The 19,462-nt window shown below is 44.7% G+C and overlaps 1 protein-coding gene across 1 annotated transcript in view; it reads right to left on the bottom strand.

Moving 5' to 3' along the window:
- Window positions 1–19,211, bottom strand: part of BPIFC (BPI fold containing family C) — a 42,474-nt gene extending 23,263 nt beyond the window's left edge. The window contains exons 1-8 of the mRNA XM_024732174.1: window positions 19,163–19,211; window positions 13,549–13,672; window positions 11,765–11,885; window positions 6,783–6,911; window positions 5,502–5,657; window positions 5,318–5,381; window positions 3,065–3,125; window positions 627–718 (exon numbers count right to left, since the gene is read on the bottom strand). Coding sequence (XP_024587942.1) covers window positions 627–718; window positions 3,065–3,125; window positions 5,318–5,381; window positions 5,502–5,657; window positions 6,783–6,911; window positions 11,765–11,885; window positions 13,549–13,672; window positions 19,163–19,165 — 750 coding nt within the window. The 5' untranslated portion in view covers window positions 19,166–19,211. The remainder of the gene's footprint in view (window positions 1–626; window positions 719–3,064; window positions 3,126–5,317; window positions 5,382–5,501; window positions 5,658–6,782; window positions 6,912–11,764; window positions 11,886–13,548; window positions 13,673–19,162) is intronic.
- Window positions 19,212–19,462: the final 251 nt, after the last annotated feature.

Genomic DNA, 19,462 nt, shown 5'->3' with positions numbered 1-19,462 from the left:
TTTTTTTTTTTGTGGTACGTGGGCCTCTCCCTGCTGTGGCCTCTCCCGTTGCGGAGCACAGGCTCCAGACGCGCAGGATCAGTGGCCATGGTTCATGGGCCCAGCCGCTCCGCGGCATGTGGGATCTTCCCGGACCGGGGCATGAACCCGTGTCCCCTGCATCAGCAGGCGGACTCTCAATGACTGCGCCACCAGGGAAGCCCAGCAAACAGTATTATCATGTGTTAATGGCCCTGACAGAGTTCAGCAGCCCTCAGTTAGATCGACTAACCTGAGAGCTAGGAATAGAACTATCAATATTTATAGTCTACTGATCTGTTGAGCCCTAATAAATGCAGACTATTCTACTTGCTGCCCTTAGTCTGCAGCCTTACTCCCAGAGGCAGAGACGTCACGATACTTTTCTTGAAGAAGGCAGGCATATGCTGTGCAATCCAAGCAATCATTTACCAGTCCAGAAGATGTTCAAGAGTCTTTTAAAGGAGCATAAACATGAGTGAACTGCTTGAAAGAAAATTAAACTGTTGGAAGAGAATGTAGTTATATTTCCCTCTGCACGTAATATTTGTTCCTTGAATAGTGGCTATTGATAGCCAAGCTTAGGACTCTGATGATGATAAAATTACCTTCAAATTCAGATCAATGTAATTCTCAGTAATTTCTGGAGAACTGATTAGGGAATAATCCAGCAGGGTATAGTTGTCAATGCTTCTTAAAACTAAATAACAAGGAAAAAAGAAAATTTACATTTATTAAAGGTATAGTATAACACATGGTTAATATTTATCCAGAACAAGTTTTTAATCCTCTGTTACTTAAAACAAAAATTAACCCTTACCCTGTTTCATAAATAATACTTGCTCACTTTTCAAAACCCAGGAAAAGTAGATAAATCAAAAGAAGAAAGTAAAAACTCTTCTTTATCACATTTCCCTGAGAGAACCATTAGTAAAATTTTGGCACATAGCCTTTTATGCATGCTCCCAGAAGTAAAGAAATTTGCCCACAGCAACCTAGGACATGGCAATCCTCCACTGGTTCTTTCCTCATCTTTTCTACATCTTCTTTCTCTTTCCCTACCTCTCCAATCTGTTCTTTTTTATTCATCTATCTGCATCCACTCATCAATCCATCTGTCCAGCCATCATCTCCTTTCATCCCTTTATCAAGCTAATATTTATGAACCTAGTGTGAGTTAGGCACTGTGCTCGGTGTTGAGAACACGGAGAAGAGTCAACGTCCCTGCCCTCAATGAACTCACAGTCTGGAGGAGGAGACAGACATATAAACAGGAAATTATAATACAGCGTAATAAGAGCAGATCTGTAACTGAGCTCCAGAGGGCCTACTACAAACATAGTCTTATAGTCTGCCCCATCTTGGTATCGGTAATTCCACTCTTCCAATTTTCTAGTTGCTTAGAGTAAACCCTGGCCTCATGCCTGACTCCCCTCATGACCCAAATTCAATGTGTCAGCAAATACCACTGTCCCTACCCTCCAGGTACATCCGAAACCTGAACATATCTCACCATCTTCGTCACTCCATCCAGGTCACTGCCTTCCTTGCTCGTATAGGTCACTGCACTAGCCTCTTAAGTGGTCTCCCTGCTTTCACCCCTGAATCCTGTCCTATTATCAATAGACAGAAACCAGAGTGATCTCCTTAAAATATAAGTCAGTTCATGAAAGCTGTGCTCAGAACTCTCTCAAGACTTCCCATCTCAGACTAAGAGCCAGGCTTTGTAGTGACCTACAGAGCCCTGAAGGTCTAGCCATCTGCTTTCCCACTCTCTGACCTCACCTCCTGCTGTTTTCCCTTCCTTCCCTCTGCTCTCGGGATGGACTCCTCAAAATTCCTCCAATGCACTCGGCATGCTCCCACATGGGCCTTTAAGCCTGCAGTTTCCTCTGCCTGGAATGTTCTTCATCCAGATCTAGGAGCGGCTTACTCCCTACTTCATTCAGGTCTTTACTCTAATGCCAGCTGCTCAGTGGTGCCTTTCCTGGCCATGCTATTTTAAACAAAAACCCCTCGTCAGCTCCTTCCCTGCTTTATTTTTCTTCTTACCACTTATCGCAACGATACCATAGATTTATTTATTATCTTGCTGGCTGGCTGTCTCCTCTCATCAGCCCCATGAGGGCAGGGATTTCTGTCTCACAGGCTTACTGCTGCATCCCCAGCACCAAGAACAGCACCCAGCCTATTACAGGGGCTCAGCATACCATGGCAGGGCGCGGGGGTGGGGGGGGGCGGTAAGTGGATGAAGTGCAAAGAGAGATCTGCCCGAAGTGTCATGTGAGCGTTGAGGAGGCGGGACTTTGGGGTGTGGGCTGTCAGGTAGGATTTCTTGGGAGAGACTATACCTGAGCTGAGCCTTCAGAGCTAAAGAGGAGTGAACAGGACAAGGGATGCCTGCGGGGTAGGGAGCAGAAGGGGCTGCATCCCTCGGGGCTTAGCACAGTGCTGGCGAAGAAACTGGTGCCCTGTAAGTATCTCTCAAGTGAATAGATGGATGGAGGGGAGGAAGAGAAAGCTCTTCTAGGCAGAGAGGACAGCATGACTGGAGGCAAGGTGTGAGGCGGTAGAAGCAGTTTGATTGCTGGAGCAGACAAAGGTGCAAGATGAAGCCCAGAGAGGTGAGAGGGAGCCAGAGCACGGCAGGTGGGTCTTGTAGTCCATGTTAAGGTATTTGGACTTGATCCTGAAGGCAGCTATAGGAGCCACTGGAGGGGTTCGAACCAGGGGATAACTGGTCAGGGTGAGCATTCATCATTCTGAAGAGGATGGATTTAGCGCCAGAGCTGGGATTCAGGCTCACGACAGTTTAATTCTTTGCCTTGTGTCTAGTTTCCTGAAGTCACCCCCACCTGCAGTGAAGCTGGTTAGCAGCAGAAAAGAGCGGGCCCTGCACACGGGCGGGTCCTCCCATGCACCTTCCTGCGGTGCTAGTTTGCAGAGGGGAAAGCAGATGGGGGAGCTGGAGCAAAGCACACCTGGAGAGCACCTGCGTGTGAAGGTGGGAGGAGAAACACCCAGAAGAGACAGTTCTGGGACTCACCCTCCAGCATGCTGAGGTTGGCATTCAGTGCCTCCACCTCACTTGTGATAATGGGACAGAGCTGGCCATAAAAGGAATAAAAAAAAAATGCAGGTTATCACATTGTACTGGAAACCACTGTTTAAGGGCCTAGACCCCAACAAAGGCCTTCCAGTGAGGAGACATTTTCCCTTTGGACTCTCCCTTAAATTAGTTGATGCCTATGGGCCTCAGGTTCTGTATGTATGGGTGGCATGACATTGAATGCTGGCTCAACTTCATAGCAACCGGGACCACACCCACTCAGCCCCATAAAAGAACAAAAGCCCTTGGCTTTCATCTCTGCAGCATGACAGGGCATGTGCCCCAGCCCATGTTAGTGCTACGACACCTGGGGAACCTGCTGCCTGCACGGCTGAGCCTCTCCCAACGGCAGGGATGCCCCTGCCTGCCACCTCTGCCATCAGCATGCCAGGCCCTGCCAGGGAGAGTTAGAGCAGGGCCTTTATTTCCTTGCTGGGCTGCTCGGAGAGCCCATTAGATCAGACATCTATTTAGATCAGAGCCCCTTTTGGAATTAGAAAATCAATTTTGAATCAGACCCAAGCACATCTGTAGGAAGCAGGAAGAGTATCAAGCTCGATGCCGTGTGCCAGGAGCGTGCTGAGCACGCAGTGTGGTGGTTACTAGCAGAGGCTCAGGAGCCTGGCTGCCTGGGGTTGAATGCCTTGGCAAGTTACTTGTACTCTCTGGCCTCAGTTTCCTCATCTGCAACGTGGGGATGATAGCTGTATCTACTGCGTCAGGTTATTGTGAGTAGAAATTGAGGCAATCCACGTGAGATTGCCCAGCTCAGAGTAAGCATTCAGTAAATGTTAGCTGTTGCCAACCTCATTTCATCCTCACTACAGTCCTGAGAGGCAGGCTCTACTGGCCCCTATTTACAGATGGAAAACAGAAGCTTGGAGAGGGTAAGCGAGTTGCCAGGAGTTAGATCAGTAGGATTTGAAATCTGGCCTGACATGGCTAGACAGCTGTGGTCTGAGCACCCTTGGCCTTTTCTAGTGGCACAGAGGGAACCCTAGAAGCAAAGCATCTATGATCTCTAAGTCATACACAAGCTCCAGGCAAACTTAACTATTGGCTTCTTGTCGGAGGCCAAAGGACCATGCCTTGTTTTGAACAAAGGAATGATCAAGTGTGGGGTCCCTGAAAGCAACAGCACTGTTTCCCAGGCACTCTTCAATATGCACATCCACTGGCACTCAGCACCTTTCAGGTAAGGACGGGAAAGGCTGCGAAGCTTCAGTGTCCCCTGACCAGCCGGACAACCTTGTTAGACAAGCTGCTTAACGTCTCTGTGTGTTGATTTCCTCGCTGACATTCATTATGCACCTACTGCCTTCCAAGTGCTGAACTGAACACAAGGGGGCTGGAGACAGCCAGACACCATCCTTGTCCCTCTTTTCCAGAAAGGAATCTCCCTTCTTTTCCCGTCCTCCTCACCTCTCTCTTTGTCTCCCCAGAAATGTGGGTAAAGCGTTCAGGGAAGATATTGTCAGGAATGGAAACAGGGCACATGGCCAATTCCATCTTTCCCTTCCTCGGACACTGACTTCTGGCATCAAGATACTTGGATGCCATCTTAACTTATACTGTTTCACTTGGCTGGGAATATTCTTTCTGCTTTCCCATTCCTTACTTATTCAATTCCTACCTATATTTGAAGGCTCAGTTCAAGTCCTGCACTCTCCGAAAATATCTCCCAGGATAGGATACTCCTAGGCTCTATTTACTTAATATTTCCAGTTCTCTGAACCCCCTCAGTCCAACCTAATGACCGTGTAAGTATGTACGAAATTCAAATACTTATTCGGTTGCAGTTTCACAAGTCTGAGTTGGTTTTTCCCAAACAGATAAGTTTATTCCTTTTCCATATCCTCAACAGACTCTAGCCTAGAGTGCTGGGCATGTAGTAGGTACACAATAAATGAACTCTTTTTGATTGTTTGCCCACCCTGGGGCGAGGACTTGAGGGAGGGAATGCTGTATTATTTACCTCTGCATCCCTAGCACCTACCATTACGTTTGGCACATAGTAGGCACTTGAGAAACTATTAAGTTGCAAAGGATAATGTGTGTGAAAGTGCCTTGGATGGCGCTTAGCACACGGTAGGTGCTCAGGAAAGTTTTATTGACCAAAAGCTAATCAAAGCATGGCAGAACTGCTGCTGATGGCATGTTACTATGGCTGTATAGCCTCTAAAGACTTACCATTTTATTTAAGTTCTTTAAAATGGCTTTCTCCATGGGCTCAGCAAAGGAGTTATATAGGATACTAGGAAAAAAAAGATTACAAAAGGGCTTACACAGGATCATATCTGCCAGTTCATAACTGCCCCTAGGTGCCACATGAGAACCCAGCTCCAGACTGTCCACTGCCCACCAGGGTGCTTACCTGAGCTCTCCAGAAAACGAGATGTCATTGTGGCTCACTTGGGCATTGCAGTCTTGGAGCTTCAGGATTGGGTGACCAAAGTCATTCCGGGCCAGGACAACTATACCGGTGAAGTAGACCCCAGAGAGAAGCAAGTTAGCTCCTCCTGTGTCTTGGCTGTTGAGAGAAGAAGTGCAAGGTTACCCAAGCCTGGGCAGGGGTGCAGATGGATCTTGTTTCTCTGATTAACCATAGAATCTAAGCCCCAGGAGGGCAGGAACTTCATCACCTCTGGATTCCTGGCACCTACAACAGGTAGGGGTGAATATTTACTGAACAAACGAAGTAACAAATATGTGAATGGTGACAGCTCTAGGAACCTTGCGTTGATTTCATCTTGAGTGCGCTGGCCCCCATAGTGGTTGAGCATGTATTAGGCACCATTCATATATGATGCTTGTTTGGAGGAAGAACATAGGGGTCAAGGTGGCCACACCTTATTTAGGAGGGGCATAGATGGGGAGGTGACACTTAGATGTCATCTGTGAACTCCTTGAGGGAGTGGTGCTATTCATCTCCATGCCCCAGGATTTAGCTCATGGCCTGACACAGAATAAGCACTCAATCTATGGTTGATGAGTCAGCAAAGAAATGAATAATACATGAATCTATGTTTCTTATGGGGGAACATATTATATCCCTACTGTCTACGAGACTGGAGTTCTTGAGACAGGGATGAATGGTACTCAGTACCATTTATAAATGGATACAGTCAGTAGGTACTCAATAAATGGATACTGAATGACCAAATGGATGAATGAATGTGTCATCCTGGGCCATCAACCAAGGCAGACCTAAACATTACAACCACACAGTGACTTATACATAGTAGGTAGTTTGTAACCATATCATGAATTTGATCCTTTCTTTTTATCTTCTTTTCTGGCCGCAGCCCACGGCATGTGGGATCTTAGTTCTCTGACCAGGGATCAAACCTGTACCCCCTGCAGTGGAAGCGGGGAGTCTTAACCGCTGGACTGCCAGGGAAGTCCCAGGAAATCTTAAATGACATGTTGATCAGTGGCTCTGCCTTTAAGGGAAGGATGCTTTTCAGCCCCCTCCTCCCTGCCCTCAGTAGAGATATTCTGATTTAAATCTCTCCTGGAAAGATGCTCTTGAGAAAGACGGTTAATGGCTGAGGGAAAGAAGCCTAACGTCAAACACATTGGCAACTTTATCTACTTCTGATTTCTTGCTCCGTCTCCCCCAGAACAGCAGTAGGCTTCTCAGTGGAATACTCACAAAAGTGGAGACTTGATTTCCCAGTCTGTGCTCATGTTGGCAGTGCCGTGCTTGATCAGGGCCCTGATTCCCACCCCAGGCACAAAGGCTAGTGAAGTATTTGGAAGTGAAAAGGCATTGATTTTTATGCTGTAAAACAGGAAACAGAGGAGTTAGTGCAACTCATCCAGCACATCTCTAAGTAAGGCAAAATCGGAAATGCAGTGGTAGAACTCCCAAAATGGGCAATTGTGAATTCCTATAGAGCAGGGGTCCCCAACCCCCGGGCCACGGACCGGTACCGGTACACAGCCTGTTAGGACCCGGGCCGCACAGCGGGAGGTGAGTGGCGGGCAGGCGAGCGAGCCCTTCATCTGCCGCTCCGCATCGCTCCCCAGGAAACGGGTCCCTTGTGCCAAAAAGGTTTCGGACTGCTGCTATAGAGGAAGGACCCTTAGGTATGCAGTGCAGCCTCAGGGCACTGCCTTCTAATTCCTCTCACACCCTTGGCAGGAAGCCCCTTGTATCTAGCTGAGGGGAGAAATGAGCAAGTTTAGGAACAGATTTGCAAACAATCAATCGACTTCTTTAGTTTCTTTAAACACAAAACACTGCCATCATTATTTTTCCCTTCAGCTGTTCCAGTGTTTCTCAATGCGGGGAAACATTAACATTTTGTTTGTTTGTTTTTGTGGTACGAGGGCCTCTCACTGTTGTGGCCTCTCCCGTTGCCCAGGCTCCGGATGCGCAGGCTCAGCGGCCATGGCTCACAGGCCCAGCCGCTCCGCGGCATGTGGGATCCTCCCGGACCGGGTCACGAACCCGTGTCCCCTGCAAGGGCAGGCGGACTCAACCACTGTGCCACCAGGGAAGCCTAACATTAACATTTTGGATGGGACAACTATTTTTTTGTAGAGGACTGTTGTACAAATTGCAGGATATTTGGCATATGTACCAAGTAAATGCCAATCGTGTCCCTCCCCCCACCCCTAAATCATCAGGACAATAAATAGCATGCCTTGCTCCCAAATGTCCTCTATGTGGACAGTATCTTCCCTAGTTGAGAAATTTATTTTAGAGCATTAACTCCCCCTAGGATTCTCTGAGCTGTCACACAGGTCACTAGAGGCAGTAGGTGGCATGCAACATACATAGGTAGATGGCCACGTGCATTATGTTAAGTTATTAGTATGACCATCTATTGAGCAATTACTACCTGCTAGACACTGGAGTAAGCACTTCACATGTGTTACCTCATTTTAACCCTCACCATAATCCTATGAGGCTGCTGCTGATTTTGCAATCTGCAATTCAGAGATGAGAACATTAGAAACTTGGCTGAAGTCACAGATAAGTGGTAGAACCAGACCTGGAAGCCTCCTCAATCTGTCTTCAGGCTTCTTAACCAGGAGGCTATGGCACTTCGTGCATCGTGCAAAGGGCACTCGGCTCGGAGCCAAGTTTTGTGCTAGCTGTACAACCTTGGGCAAGGCACTTAACCTCTTTCAGTCAGTCACTGAAAAGAAGTGTGACTCATGGGAAGGTTGAGAAGACAAAATGAAGCCATCTGTGTATAACTGTTGCATGGGAGAAAGCACTGTTACGAACTAGGGAAAATTTTAAAATGTGACAGCCAATAAGAAAGGATTATTTGTTATTTCCTCTTTTCTGCATCCTTTCCTACCTATTCTCTGTCAAATATCCTGAGGATAACCATGAAAAGAGGATGGTAGAGATTAATGTATCTTGGAAATATTTTCATTTTGATACGTATAGGTCTAACTCATTCTTTGTAATTGCTGCAGAGTAATCTAAGCTATGGATTAAAAAAAAATCATTGCTTTGTGGGTAGACATCTAGGTTGTTTCCAGTATTTCTGCATTATAAACAGTGCCACAGTGAACATCCCATATATGCTGTTTGTGTAGATGTTTCTCTAGGGAGCGTGCTGAGTGAGAAGTGGAATTGTTGGGTCAAAAAGCATGCCTAAAAAAATCCTTAAAAATCACCTCCTAAAATAGCACTGTCTAGGGGCTTCCCCGGTGGTGCAGTGGTTGAGGGTCTGCCTGCCGATGCAGGGGACACGGGTTCGTGCCCTGGTCCGGGATGATCCCACATGCCGCGGAGTGGCTGGGCCCGTGAGCCATGGCCGCTGAGCCTGCGCGTCCAGAGCCTGTGCTCCGCAACGGGAGAGGCCACATTAGTGAGAGGCCCGCGTACCGCAAAAAACAAAAACAAAAAAAACACTGTCTAATAGAAATATAATGTGAACCATATATGTAATTTAACATTATCTAGTCACATTAAAAATGGGAAATATTATAATTTGAACATGTAATTAATATAAAAATTGTTAATGAGATATTTTATTTTCCTTTTTCAAAAATAAACAAAATACAGTATGTGTTTTATATTCATGATGTACCTCAATCTAGATATTGCATTTTCAACAGAAATTCTTGACCTGTATTTAGAGCTGATAAAATTTTCAATTGAAAGAGTAAACTTACATACTCAAATTGTTCCAGACTTAAAAGTTCTTCAGTAACTGAATCATGTGAGTTTTTAAATTAAAACTGAAATTAAAAAAATTAAAAATCCAGTACTCAGTTGCACTAATCATACCTCAAGTGCTCAATGGTGACATGAGGCTAGCAGCTCCTGTTTGAACAGCACAGGTCTGAAATTATTGTACCAGTTTATCTGCTCCCACCAGCAATGCATGGGAATACCTGCTTCTCCTCATCTTTCCCTTCACTTTATATTACAGGAATCACCCTGGTTTTTCTGCTGTGGCATTACCATCAGTGTAATTAAGTCATTAGATTTGTAAATATACATTTAATGTTCATCTCTCTCACTGGACACTAAAGGCATATCTGTGTCATTCACTACACTATACCCTATGCCTAGAACAAAGCCTTAGTACACAGTAGGTGCTCAACAAATTCTTGTTGAATGGCTGACTGCATTATAATTAGAGCATCTGTCATATTAGACCATGAGGCAAACGAAGCCAGAGGCCAGAGTTAAGGATAGGGGAACAGAAAAATACAAGACAGTTGTATTCTGATGAAACTGTGGGGCTTCAATAGGATTCTTCAACTGTTTTTTTGGGGGGGGGCATAGTTTCTTTACAATGTAGTGTTAGTTTCTGTTGTACAACGAAGTGAATCAGCTATATGTATACATATACCCCCACCCTGCTTGACCCTCCCTCCCACTACCCACCTCATTCCATCCATCTAGGTCTCCGCAGAGCACCGAGCTGAGTTCCCTGCGCTATACTGCAGGTTCTCACTAGCGAACTGTTTTACACGTGGCAGTGCACATATATCAATCCCAATCTCCCAATTCATCCTCCCCACTGTGTCCACACACCCATTCCCTATGTCTGTGTCTCTATTCCTGCCCTGAAAATAGGTTCATCTGTACAATTTTTCTTCAGAGCTTCTTATTTGTGAGACAAAAATGAACCCCTATTTCATCTAAGTCACACTAATTTTGTTATATTCGGCTGAACACTTTTCCTGGTTCGTACCATCATCCCTACATACCCCAGGGAGCTGAAAGATCTCTGCTTTAACCTATTTCTATTCTTGTTCCAAAACACCTGATGTTTGTCAAAGATGTTTATCAGTTACACCTCAAAGGAAACTCTACAGTCGTCCGCCCTGAATCAGTTCCAGCCTAAGTGCAAGAGCAGTGTCTGTGCCAAGGAAACGTAGAAGTGCCCAAAAGTTGCCTTTGTCTCATCACCGTGCTAAGATCTCCGCCCAAAGAGGGGACTTGTACTTTGCTAGGCACAATGAGTGCCGGGCGCAAGGGACTGTGCATGTAGCACTGTTCCTGGAAATCTCTGCCCTTTTCCCCAGTTTCTGATGATGCAGTGGCCTCTTACCCCTTAAACATCTCCCACTTGCCTCCCATGGGGAGAAGGTGTCTTTAGAGCATGAGCTCTCCCTTCTCCATTCCTTGATCAACGAATACAGTTTCTGCTCTGCTTTGCCGAACCTTGTCTCATTCATCTGGTGTGAGAAGGACCCAGTTGGGGTCCACCCAATCTGAGAGGGTGGGTAACAATATAAATATAATCTCAAAACCCTTGGCTTGGGTGAGACAAGGATCTGGATCAATGTGGCAATTCCATTGTTCTTACACTGATGGTCTATGCTGTCACTAAGTATATCAGCTAATCCGTGTTCAGCAGCTTCAGTTTTATGAAGTATCTTCACATTTGTTACATCATCTCCTTTTTATTGTTTACTGATTCTGACATTTGATTTTATTGCTGTAACATGGTAGAAAAGATTATAGCTGCCACCAGAATTCTTCTTAGGAAGAGAAGTTTATTGGTGGGAAAATTACTTGGAAAAGTATTTAGGATGATCCTTTGGTACCCAGGAGTGGGCGGAACTGCTATGCATGAGCCCAGGGGAAGAAACTGACGTTGCTCCAGAGAAGGAGAGGAGGTCTAGATGGCAAGAGGGCAGAAAGCATGTGCCTTGCAATCCACTCCTATGACCTCTGAAGTCTTGACTAAACTTTACAAAATAAGACAAGATGTAGTGAGAGCAGATTTGTTTGTGAGACTGATATTGAACTCTGCATCCAAGTTTATGGGGGTAGGGGTAGCAATGGAATGAACAAGAATTTCATTCAGAATTCTGGGGGCAAGGTGCCCACAGCCGACATCTGCATCGAATTAGAACTCTCATTTTAGGAATGAGGAGAGGGCACTGAGTCTCTGAGCAGGTGCGCCAGGTGCACACAACGAGTGTGCAGCAGAGATGTGACTTGGACCCACGCGTTCTGAGCCAAACACCACATGCCGGCTCCATGACCCCTTTTTCTTGGGTGATTTATCTGATAAGCCTTTCATCAAAGGTTGGTTAACTTCTACTCCATCCTGGTGTTACACCAGGACTCACGGTGGCATATCCACAACCCTGAGATTTTAAAGATTAATTTCACTGCTAAAAATGTTCTTCTCTTTTACTTACTTTATAAGCTTGTAGTTCATATAATCAATTTTCAGAAATTCAGGAGATTCAGAACCTTTTAAATCTGGGATGCTTCTTTCCTTGACCATTTGCTCAATCATCTCCACCCCAGCTTGAATGCCTGTGAAGCAACCAAAGAAAATGTTTATTGATAACAAAGATGATGATGGCATAATATCATTAAACACACAAGTTAAATTTATTAAGTAAGCCATGCTCTTAGATACTGAGAAAACAGGATTCTAACAAGGTGGTTATTATTGTCCCTACCTTGCAGAAGAAAACACTGGTCCTCAGAGAGGCTAGTGAAATTGTCCAAGAACCCAGAGCTAACAGCATGGGAGAATGTTAACACAGGACAGTGTTATAGGAAAAGTACAAAGTATCATCGTTATCCAATTTCACAGATGAAGAAACTGAGCCTCAAAGAGGTTAATTCTTGCCTAAGTCACACAGCTAAGAACTGGGGGAGCCAGTAGTCAAATCTGGGCAATTTGGCTCCAGAATCTATGCCTGATGGCCAGTTCCAGAAAGTTATTCTACATTGTCCTTTTTCCCTCCTAGATTCTTTAAATTCAGGAATTTTGGAATGGAGGTCCATGCACTGTTGGGAACGCTTGAAGCCCCTGAAATTCTAATGAAAGATTGTGAGTGGGTCATGTGTATGTGTATCTATCCCATTTTTTAGGGGAAAATTTTCCAGGGTTCACATTTTATTTTTTTATTTGCAGTACGCGGGCCTCTCACTGCTGTGGCCTCTCCCGTTGTGGAGCACAGGCTCCGGACGCGCAGGCTCAGCGGCCACGGCTCACGGGCCTAGCCGCTCCGTGACATGTGGGATCCTCCCGGACCGGGGCACGAACCCGTGTCCCCTGCATTGGCAGGCAGACTCTCTACCACTGCGCCACAAGGGAAGCCCCAGGGTTCACATTTTAATCAGATTCTCAAAGGATCCCAGCACTCCAAAAAGGTTAGCAACCACTGCTTTTGTTTAATCCTGGAATAAACCCATCTTTATATAATAGCACCACAGAACACATTTCTCTGAGCTCGTGGAGAAACAGAGCCCTCTTCCACATTAAAGAGCTTGAGAAAAGTAACTTAGTAACGAAGAATGATCTTTTCATTTTTACCTTCTCAAGGAGGAAGTTTTGCTTATACCCCTTCCTTTACAGCTTAAGCTCATTTCCACTTATCCTATCCTTTTTGGAGATTAAGAAGAGCAGATTTTACCCTCTATAATACTGTGAATAATACTGTAATATGGAGATGTAAAGACAGAATGTAAAGGATGGAACGATGGAACCGAAGGCACTATCAGACAGCCTAGGTTTGAATCCCAACACTCACTTACTAGCTGTGTGACTCTGCAAGTTACAAAATCTCTCTGTCCTTCACTTTCCCCATCTGTAACGTGGGGCCATTAGCAACTGTGGAGGTGTCTGTTCACATATGTGAAAATAACAGTAGGTAATATTTGTTGGGCATTTGCTATTGTGAGATTCTGTTCCAAGTACTTTATATGCTCCAAGATGTTCATTGTGTATGCATGTGCGGGGGAGTGAGAGAGGGAAAGTATGAATCTGTGACTATGTTTGGATATGCCTATTGTTGAGGTGATTACTTTTTAGACACCTTTCCCCCAGCCATCTTAGTAGCTCTGGATCACCCCACTGTAGAGCTTGTCTCAGTCATGAGACAGACCAATCTGAGCTTCTGGATTTGGGTCACAGACTACACCTGGGAGGTGAGTACAGCCTGGCTTTTGAAAGCATCCAACTCACCATAGTCCAGAGCTCTCCGAGTAGCCCTCGCCTTGATTCCAGGGTAAATGGTCTGAGCGGATGAGATGTAGAGATTCCACAGGAGGAAACATCCCCAGAGGACTTGGACCATCTTTGTACACATCTGCAATTAGTCAACATTTATAGTCCTTTTATTATTCTTAACCTTTTCATTGGCCAATTCCATCTAGCATTTCTAGGCTTTCTCACTTTCATTGCTTACTTCCAGAACTTGCTCCATCCATCCATCCATCCATCCATCCATCCATCCATCCATCCAGTAATCATTTATTGAACACACTGGAACGTATTCTAGGTTCTGAGGATGTAGAGATGACCTACGTGTGGCCCCTGACCTTTGCTTCCCACAAAATAGTGGGTGAATCAGACATACACACACAGATGATTGTAACACAGTAAGATATAATGCAATGCAATACAAGAGCCTTACAAAAAATATAGCAATTTGGATATGCCTTGGGAAGGATAATGGGGGTGGGATGGGGGAATTCTTGAGTTTTAGAACAAATGAGTCAGTAGTTTGGAAAGGTGGCCTCAGTGGATGTGAGGCAACCACTTATCTGCTTAAAGATCCTTGATGACTCTCCTTGGCCCACAGGACAGACAGGTCTAAGCTCTTAGCGTGGCAATCAAGGCCGTTCACAACTGGCTCCAAACTTCTTCCAAGCTCCTATCTCTCCTCCTGTCTAAGTGGTAGTGTTCTGAGCTGGCCACACTGAGCTATTTGCTATTCTTCAATTTGTCGGTTCTCTCACGATTGAGGGCTTTTTTGATAACCCTCCCAATGTAAACACACATGCACATACATCTCTTTCTCTGTCTCTCTGCCTCTGGGTCACATACCCACATCTGTCTGGTGAATGCATCCTCCAGGGCCAGCTCCAATGTTCCCTCTGTGAAAGCTCCCCTTACCAGGCCATTCTGACACACGATGGACTTGGAGGCAGCCCCACCTCTTCCACCACTATCCCTCCAGCCACTACACCAGCCAGTATCACTTCATGTGGATGTTTACAACTGCCTCCTTACTGGTCTCTCAAGTTCCCTTGCCCCCTTCTGGCTGTTCTCCACACCAGAGTGGGCCTTGGAAAATGAAAGTCAGACCTCATCACCCAACCCCCTTTCCCGTTAAAACCCTCCAGTGGCTCCCCATCTTACTCAGCATAAAAGCCAAAGCCCTTCCATCAAATGCAAGGCCCTGCCCTGCCCACACCTCTACCTCCTCGATGACCTTCCTTAGCACACACGCCTGGCTCACCTGGCCCCAGCCTCACCGGCTGACTTGATCTTTCCTATCACTCTAAGCAGCCTGTACCCCAGGTCTCTGCACTTATTGTGCCCTCTGCCTGACTGAGTCACCCTCCAGATAACCACATGGCTGGGCCTTTCACTTTCTTCAGGTATCTTGAGTGTTGTCTCAGTGAAGCCTTTCCTAACCACTCTATACGAAACACCCTCCCCCATGACCTCGATATTCCCCATGCTTCCCTTGCTTTACTTTTCTCCAAAGTACTTGTCATCACCTAGTATAGTCTACAGGTCTTATTTATTGTCTGTCTCTCCTACTGGAATTTTTAGGCTTCATGGTGAAGGACTTCATCACTTCAGCACCTTGAACAGCGACTGGCACACAGTAGGCAATGGGTAAATTTTTATTTTTAATATCTTTATGTTAGTATAATTTACTAACATAAATTACTTAATTACTATAAGATGTAGTATATACTACATCTTTTATGTAGTATAATTAATGGGTAAATATTGATTGATTGATTGAATGAATGAATGAATGTCTCTTCCTTGAAACCATGAAGTGGGCCAGGTATGCCTTCTGAGGTTCCACAGTACTCAGTGCAGTCCTTGATCTTAATATGTACCATCCTGCAATGTGATTGTCTTTACCTGTCTATTTAACTTCTATAACTCCAGAGTCTAGTACAATGCCTGGCACATAGTAGACACATGGAAAAACTTAATAAACATCTTCTCCAAGGAGAAAGGCCACATCTTATTCACTGTGATATTCCTAGAACTTGACACAGAGTAAGTGTTCAATGTATACTTATTGAATTAATGGACTTGATGAATTAATGTCACTCCATTTTCTTGATGAATGAAGCAGAGGTACCAACAGCAACAGTGACATAGGTTTCTTTTAACGAGACTCACAGCTGAGTGAGTAATACATTTACAGGCCTTGTTTCTAGTTCTGGGAGTTTACAAGCTGGGTGAGCTATCCTTACTGCATTCACACAGATACCCATGGAGTTAACACACAAACATGAAACAAATCAGGGAAGCATTTGTGGGTGTGGTCAGGGAAGAGGAAGCTGTAGGAGCTGTGCATTTAGACAGAGCGAGGAGTCAGGCCAGCTGGGCAGGGAAGGATGCATAGAGGGGCTGGGACTCAGGAGCAGTCTAGATGAAGGCAAAGGTCATTGTAAGAGGGGTGTGTGTGTGAGAGAGACACAGAGAGAGAGAGAGAGAGAGAGAGAGTGAGCATCTGTGTTTGGCCAAGATAAGCAAGAAGTTTGATAAAGGGGTTTGTGTGTGCTCTCGGGTAAGGCCAGAGAGGTAGGAAAGGGATAATGCAGATGAAGGGGTGTTCCAGAGAATTTATTTGAAAGGAGCAGAGCAGTCTGGTCAAGGGAGGGAGTGTCTGAGTACGGCTATTGCTAGCCTATCTTGCGCTTTTGTGTGAAATGAGAAAAGGTGTCCTCTGGAGATATACCAGCCTCTGGCACAAAGTGGGGCCAGAAGAAAGTGTTCTAGGAAAATCCCACACTAGTGTATCCAGCTTGGTGGGGAGAGAAAAGGAGGCTCCATTCATCCCTTGTGTTGGCATTTTGTCTAGCGCACAAGCTGCCCCACTCGTACAGTGGGCCTATGCTGAGACTGGTGAATGCTCATGAGGGCATTTTGCTAGATGGCCATGAGGTTGAGAATTAGGGTCTTGACGTGTCTGCTCTGTAGTTCATGAATCCATCTTCAGGTGTGAGAAGAGGCTGGCTCAGTCAACCTGTTTACATTTCTCACTTGATCTCCCAGGAGCCTCCTCCGTATAATCCTGCCCCCTGCCCATCCCTGTCCAGACAAGTCCCCAAACTCACCCCATGTTTCCTGACTAATATCCATGCTTATGCTGTTCCTTTTTACTCAGGGCTGCAGAAACCCTGTGCATCCTTAAGGTCCATTGTAACCATAGCCTTCTTTCTGAAGCCATTTCTGACTTCCCTAAGCTAATCTCATTTCCTTCTGAACCCTCAGTCAAAATATATATTTATTCACACGTCTATGTTTATTTTTTACTTATTGTCAGTCTCCCCTACCAGAATGTAAGTGCCATGAGGGCAAAGGACTCATCAGGTTTGGAGGTTTTAGAGCCTGGCTTGCTTGGTGTCTTGGACACAGTGAGTGATTGATAAGTCCTGGTAGAAGGAATCAATGAATCATAAGTAAAGGAATAGCCCTCATTTCACTCTACATTATATTATGGTTCTTTGCAGAGGTGGTTAACAAAGCACTTATGCACTAGCGGAGCACATTTACCCGTCAGAACAGATGTTGGCCACAGTTCTGGAGCAGGATCAGAGAGGTTAGGTACCGGATCGTGGGCAGCACAGAGGAAGTCTTGGAGGGGTGGCCAGTGTGGCTGGCCTACGCTGGGGGCTGGGGTGGGGGACTCTGAGTAGTGACTACTTACTATTAGATACTGAGGTCTTTCAATATTTTAAAACTGCTATGGCCTTATGCATTCAGTGTGATGTCTCAGCTCTATGGAGTTGGTTTGGGTAATAAAGGACAGTCTACAGGAAGAAGCTGGGCAGCGTCAGGGTGAAGACAACACTGAGGAATGAGAGTGAGAGCTGAGGGGAAGGAATTCCAGTAGGAGAGGAGGGTCTCTGATCAAGCAATGAGTAATCTGAGGGCTGGAGGAAATGTGAGGCGTGGGATAAACAAGCGTGAAGTCCTCCACATTCTGGGAGGCAGGGTGAGATCAACAACACTTTATACTCAGAACGGATGCAGAAGTTAGGTCCAGTTGCCATGTGTTCTAGGCCTTCCTTGATCCTTTAGTTGTCCTGGGAGTGGTCCAGGGTCCTTGAGAGGGGGATAGGTAGAGATGGATGGGATTGTGGGAGTGAGAGGAACACTCCTGGGGCTTAGATTAGTGGCTATTTACCAACTGGTATAGAAGTATTTCCACGTTTTAACAAATGGTGAGCCATACTGATGTGTAGTCATGCTAATATCACTGTAGGCAAAGAATTGTAAATGGATGTGTCCTGCCTAGGCAGGCATAAGAGAGAAATTTTTTATTGAAGTATAGTTATATATATGATTATTTTCCATTATAAGTTATCACAAGAGGGAGATTTTTTAAAAGAGGAAAATATTTTCAGAGTAGTGGAAAGCAATGGGAAAGAATGTTAGACCAAAAAGTCTATATCCATTAGACCGTATGCAAAGTAAGGTAGAAATTATGTCTCTGCCTGGCATATATCAATAAATATTTGCTAACGGACCAACCGACTGGCTTACAAGATTCTGGTGAACTAAGGAAGGTTCTAGAAAATGTTGAAAGAAATGAGAAAATCAAACCATCATATAAATAGCTCTCCATTTCTACAGTGAAAAAGCACAATAAACCAAAGCAGAGGTATTACTTGTGAATGGAAGAACAATTAAAATAATAAGTTTGTCTTTCTTCACCATTCACAAAACTCACGACAATACTATCATCCTCCCCCCATTTTAGACATGTGGACACAGAAGCTTAGAGAGTCCAAATGACCTGTCCAAGATCACATAATAAGTCAGACTCTTGGGAATCAAACCTGTTCTTTTGGCTCTTAATTCTAGTGTTTATGGTTTTCTTTCATTTAATGACTTGATAGTGCTAGATTTTTCATTTTAATCTGGGAATTTTAAATAGGAGTTGCTTGATGCCATCTTATATGTGGAAAAACTCATTAAGCATCTGGAAAATTTCAAGCATCAAAGTACAAATCCCTTTGTATTTTCTTGGGTACGAATGGAGTTTTAAATTCCCTTCCAGCAGCGAAAAACCTGTTTTCACTTCTTGGTTAAAAGAAGTTTCTGAAGTGGTCTGCTTTGATGGAGATCCAGGAACTCAAAACTGTACATAGAAAACACATATTTTTCCTCTAGAAATTTTATGAGTGAATAAAATTACTGGGCTCTAAAGGGACGGATTGTATGTAACTTTCAGTTGAATTGTTTGGGTAGGATGATAATTTATGGGCAGGGGAGGAATAGAAACTTGTCAAGCCAGGAGATGACTCCTAAAAGGTTAGGTAATTTGGCGGACAAGTAAGGGCAGGGTAAGTTGCCTGTTAAAAGAAGGAATCCAAGATGATTTAAAAACCTGCTAGCAAGTTACCTATTTCGTTGCTTCTGAGGAATTGCTTCTTTCCAATATTCGAAACCTCAGAAGTCACTGCATTGCCATACCAATGTTCAGAAAGAATAACACTTGTAAATTACTTGGCTCTTACTTGAGCCATTTTGATGACCGGAAATAAGAACACTCAAGTACAACTCAGAAGATTGCTGAGACAGATCAACTTACCATTACCACTCATGAAGGAAAGCTTTGACAGACTCTGGAAAAATTAAAAAGGACTGATGAATGAATGAAATGTAGCCTTTAAAATAGAGGCAAAGTTTGAGAAATTAAATTCAATTGGTTTAAAGAAGCCTAGTCTATAAGAATATTCCAACCTAACAGTTAAGACAAATAATAGCATTGGTTAAATGTCTATATCAACAGGTATGGAATATGGGCAGAACTGGAGAATATTTCAAGGGATTCAGCATACACATCTGATGTTATACCAAGATCTCTAATGACAAGGGCCTTGAAAATTTA

Source organism: Neophocaena asiaeorientalis, unplaced genomic scaffold (assembly GCF_003031525.2).
Source record: "Neophocaena asiaeorientalis asiaeorientalis breed wild unplaced genomic scaffold, Neophocaena_asiaeorientalis_V1.1 scaffold418, whole genome shotgun sequence".
NCBI classification, from domain to species: Eukaryota; Metazoa; Chordata; class Mammalia; order Artiodactyla; family Phocoenidae; genus Neophocaena; species Neophocaena asiaeorientalis.
Note: the sequence above shows the minus strand (reverse complement) of the source record. Positions and strands in the feature narration are given on the sequence as shown.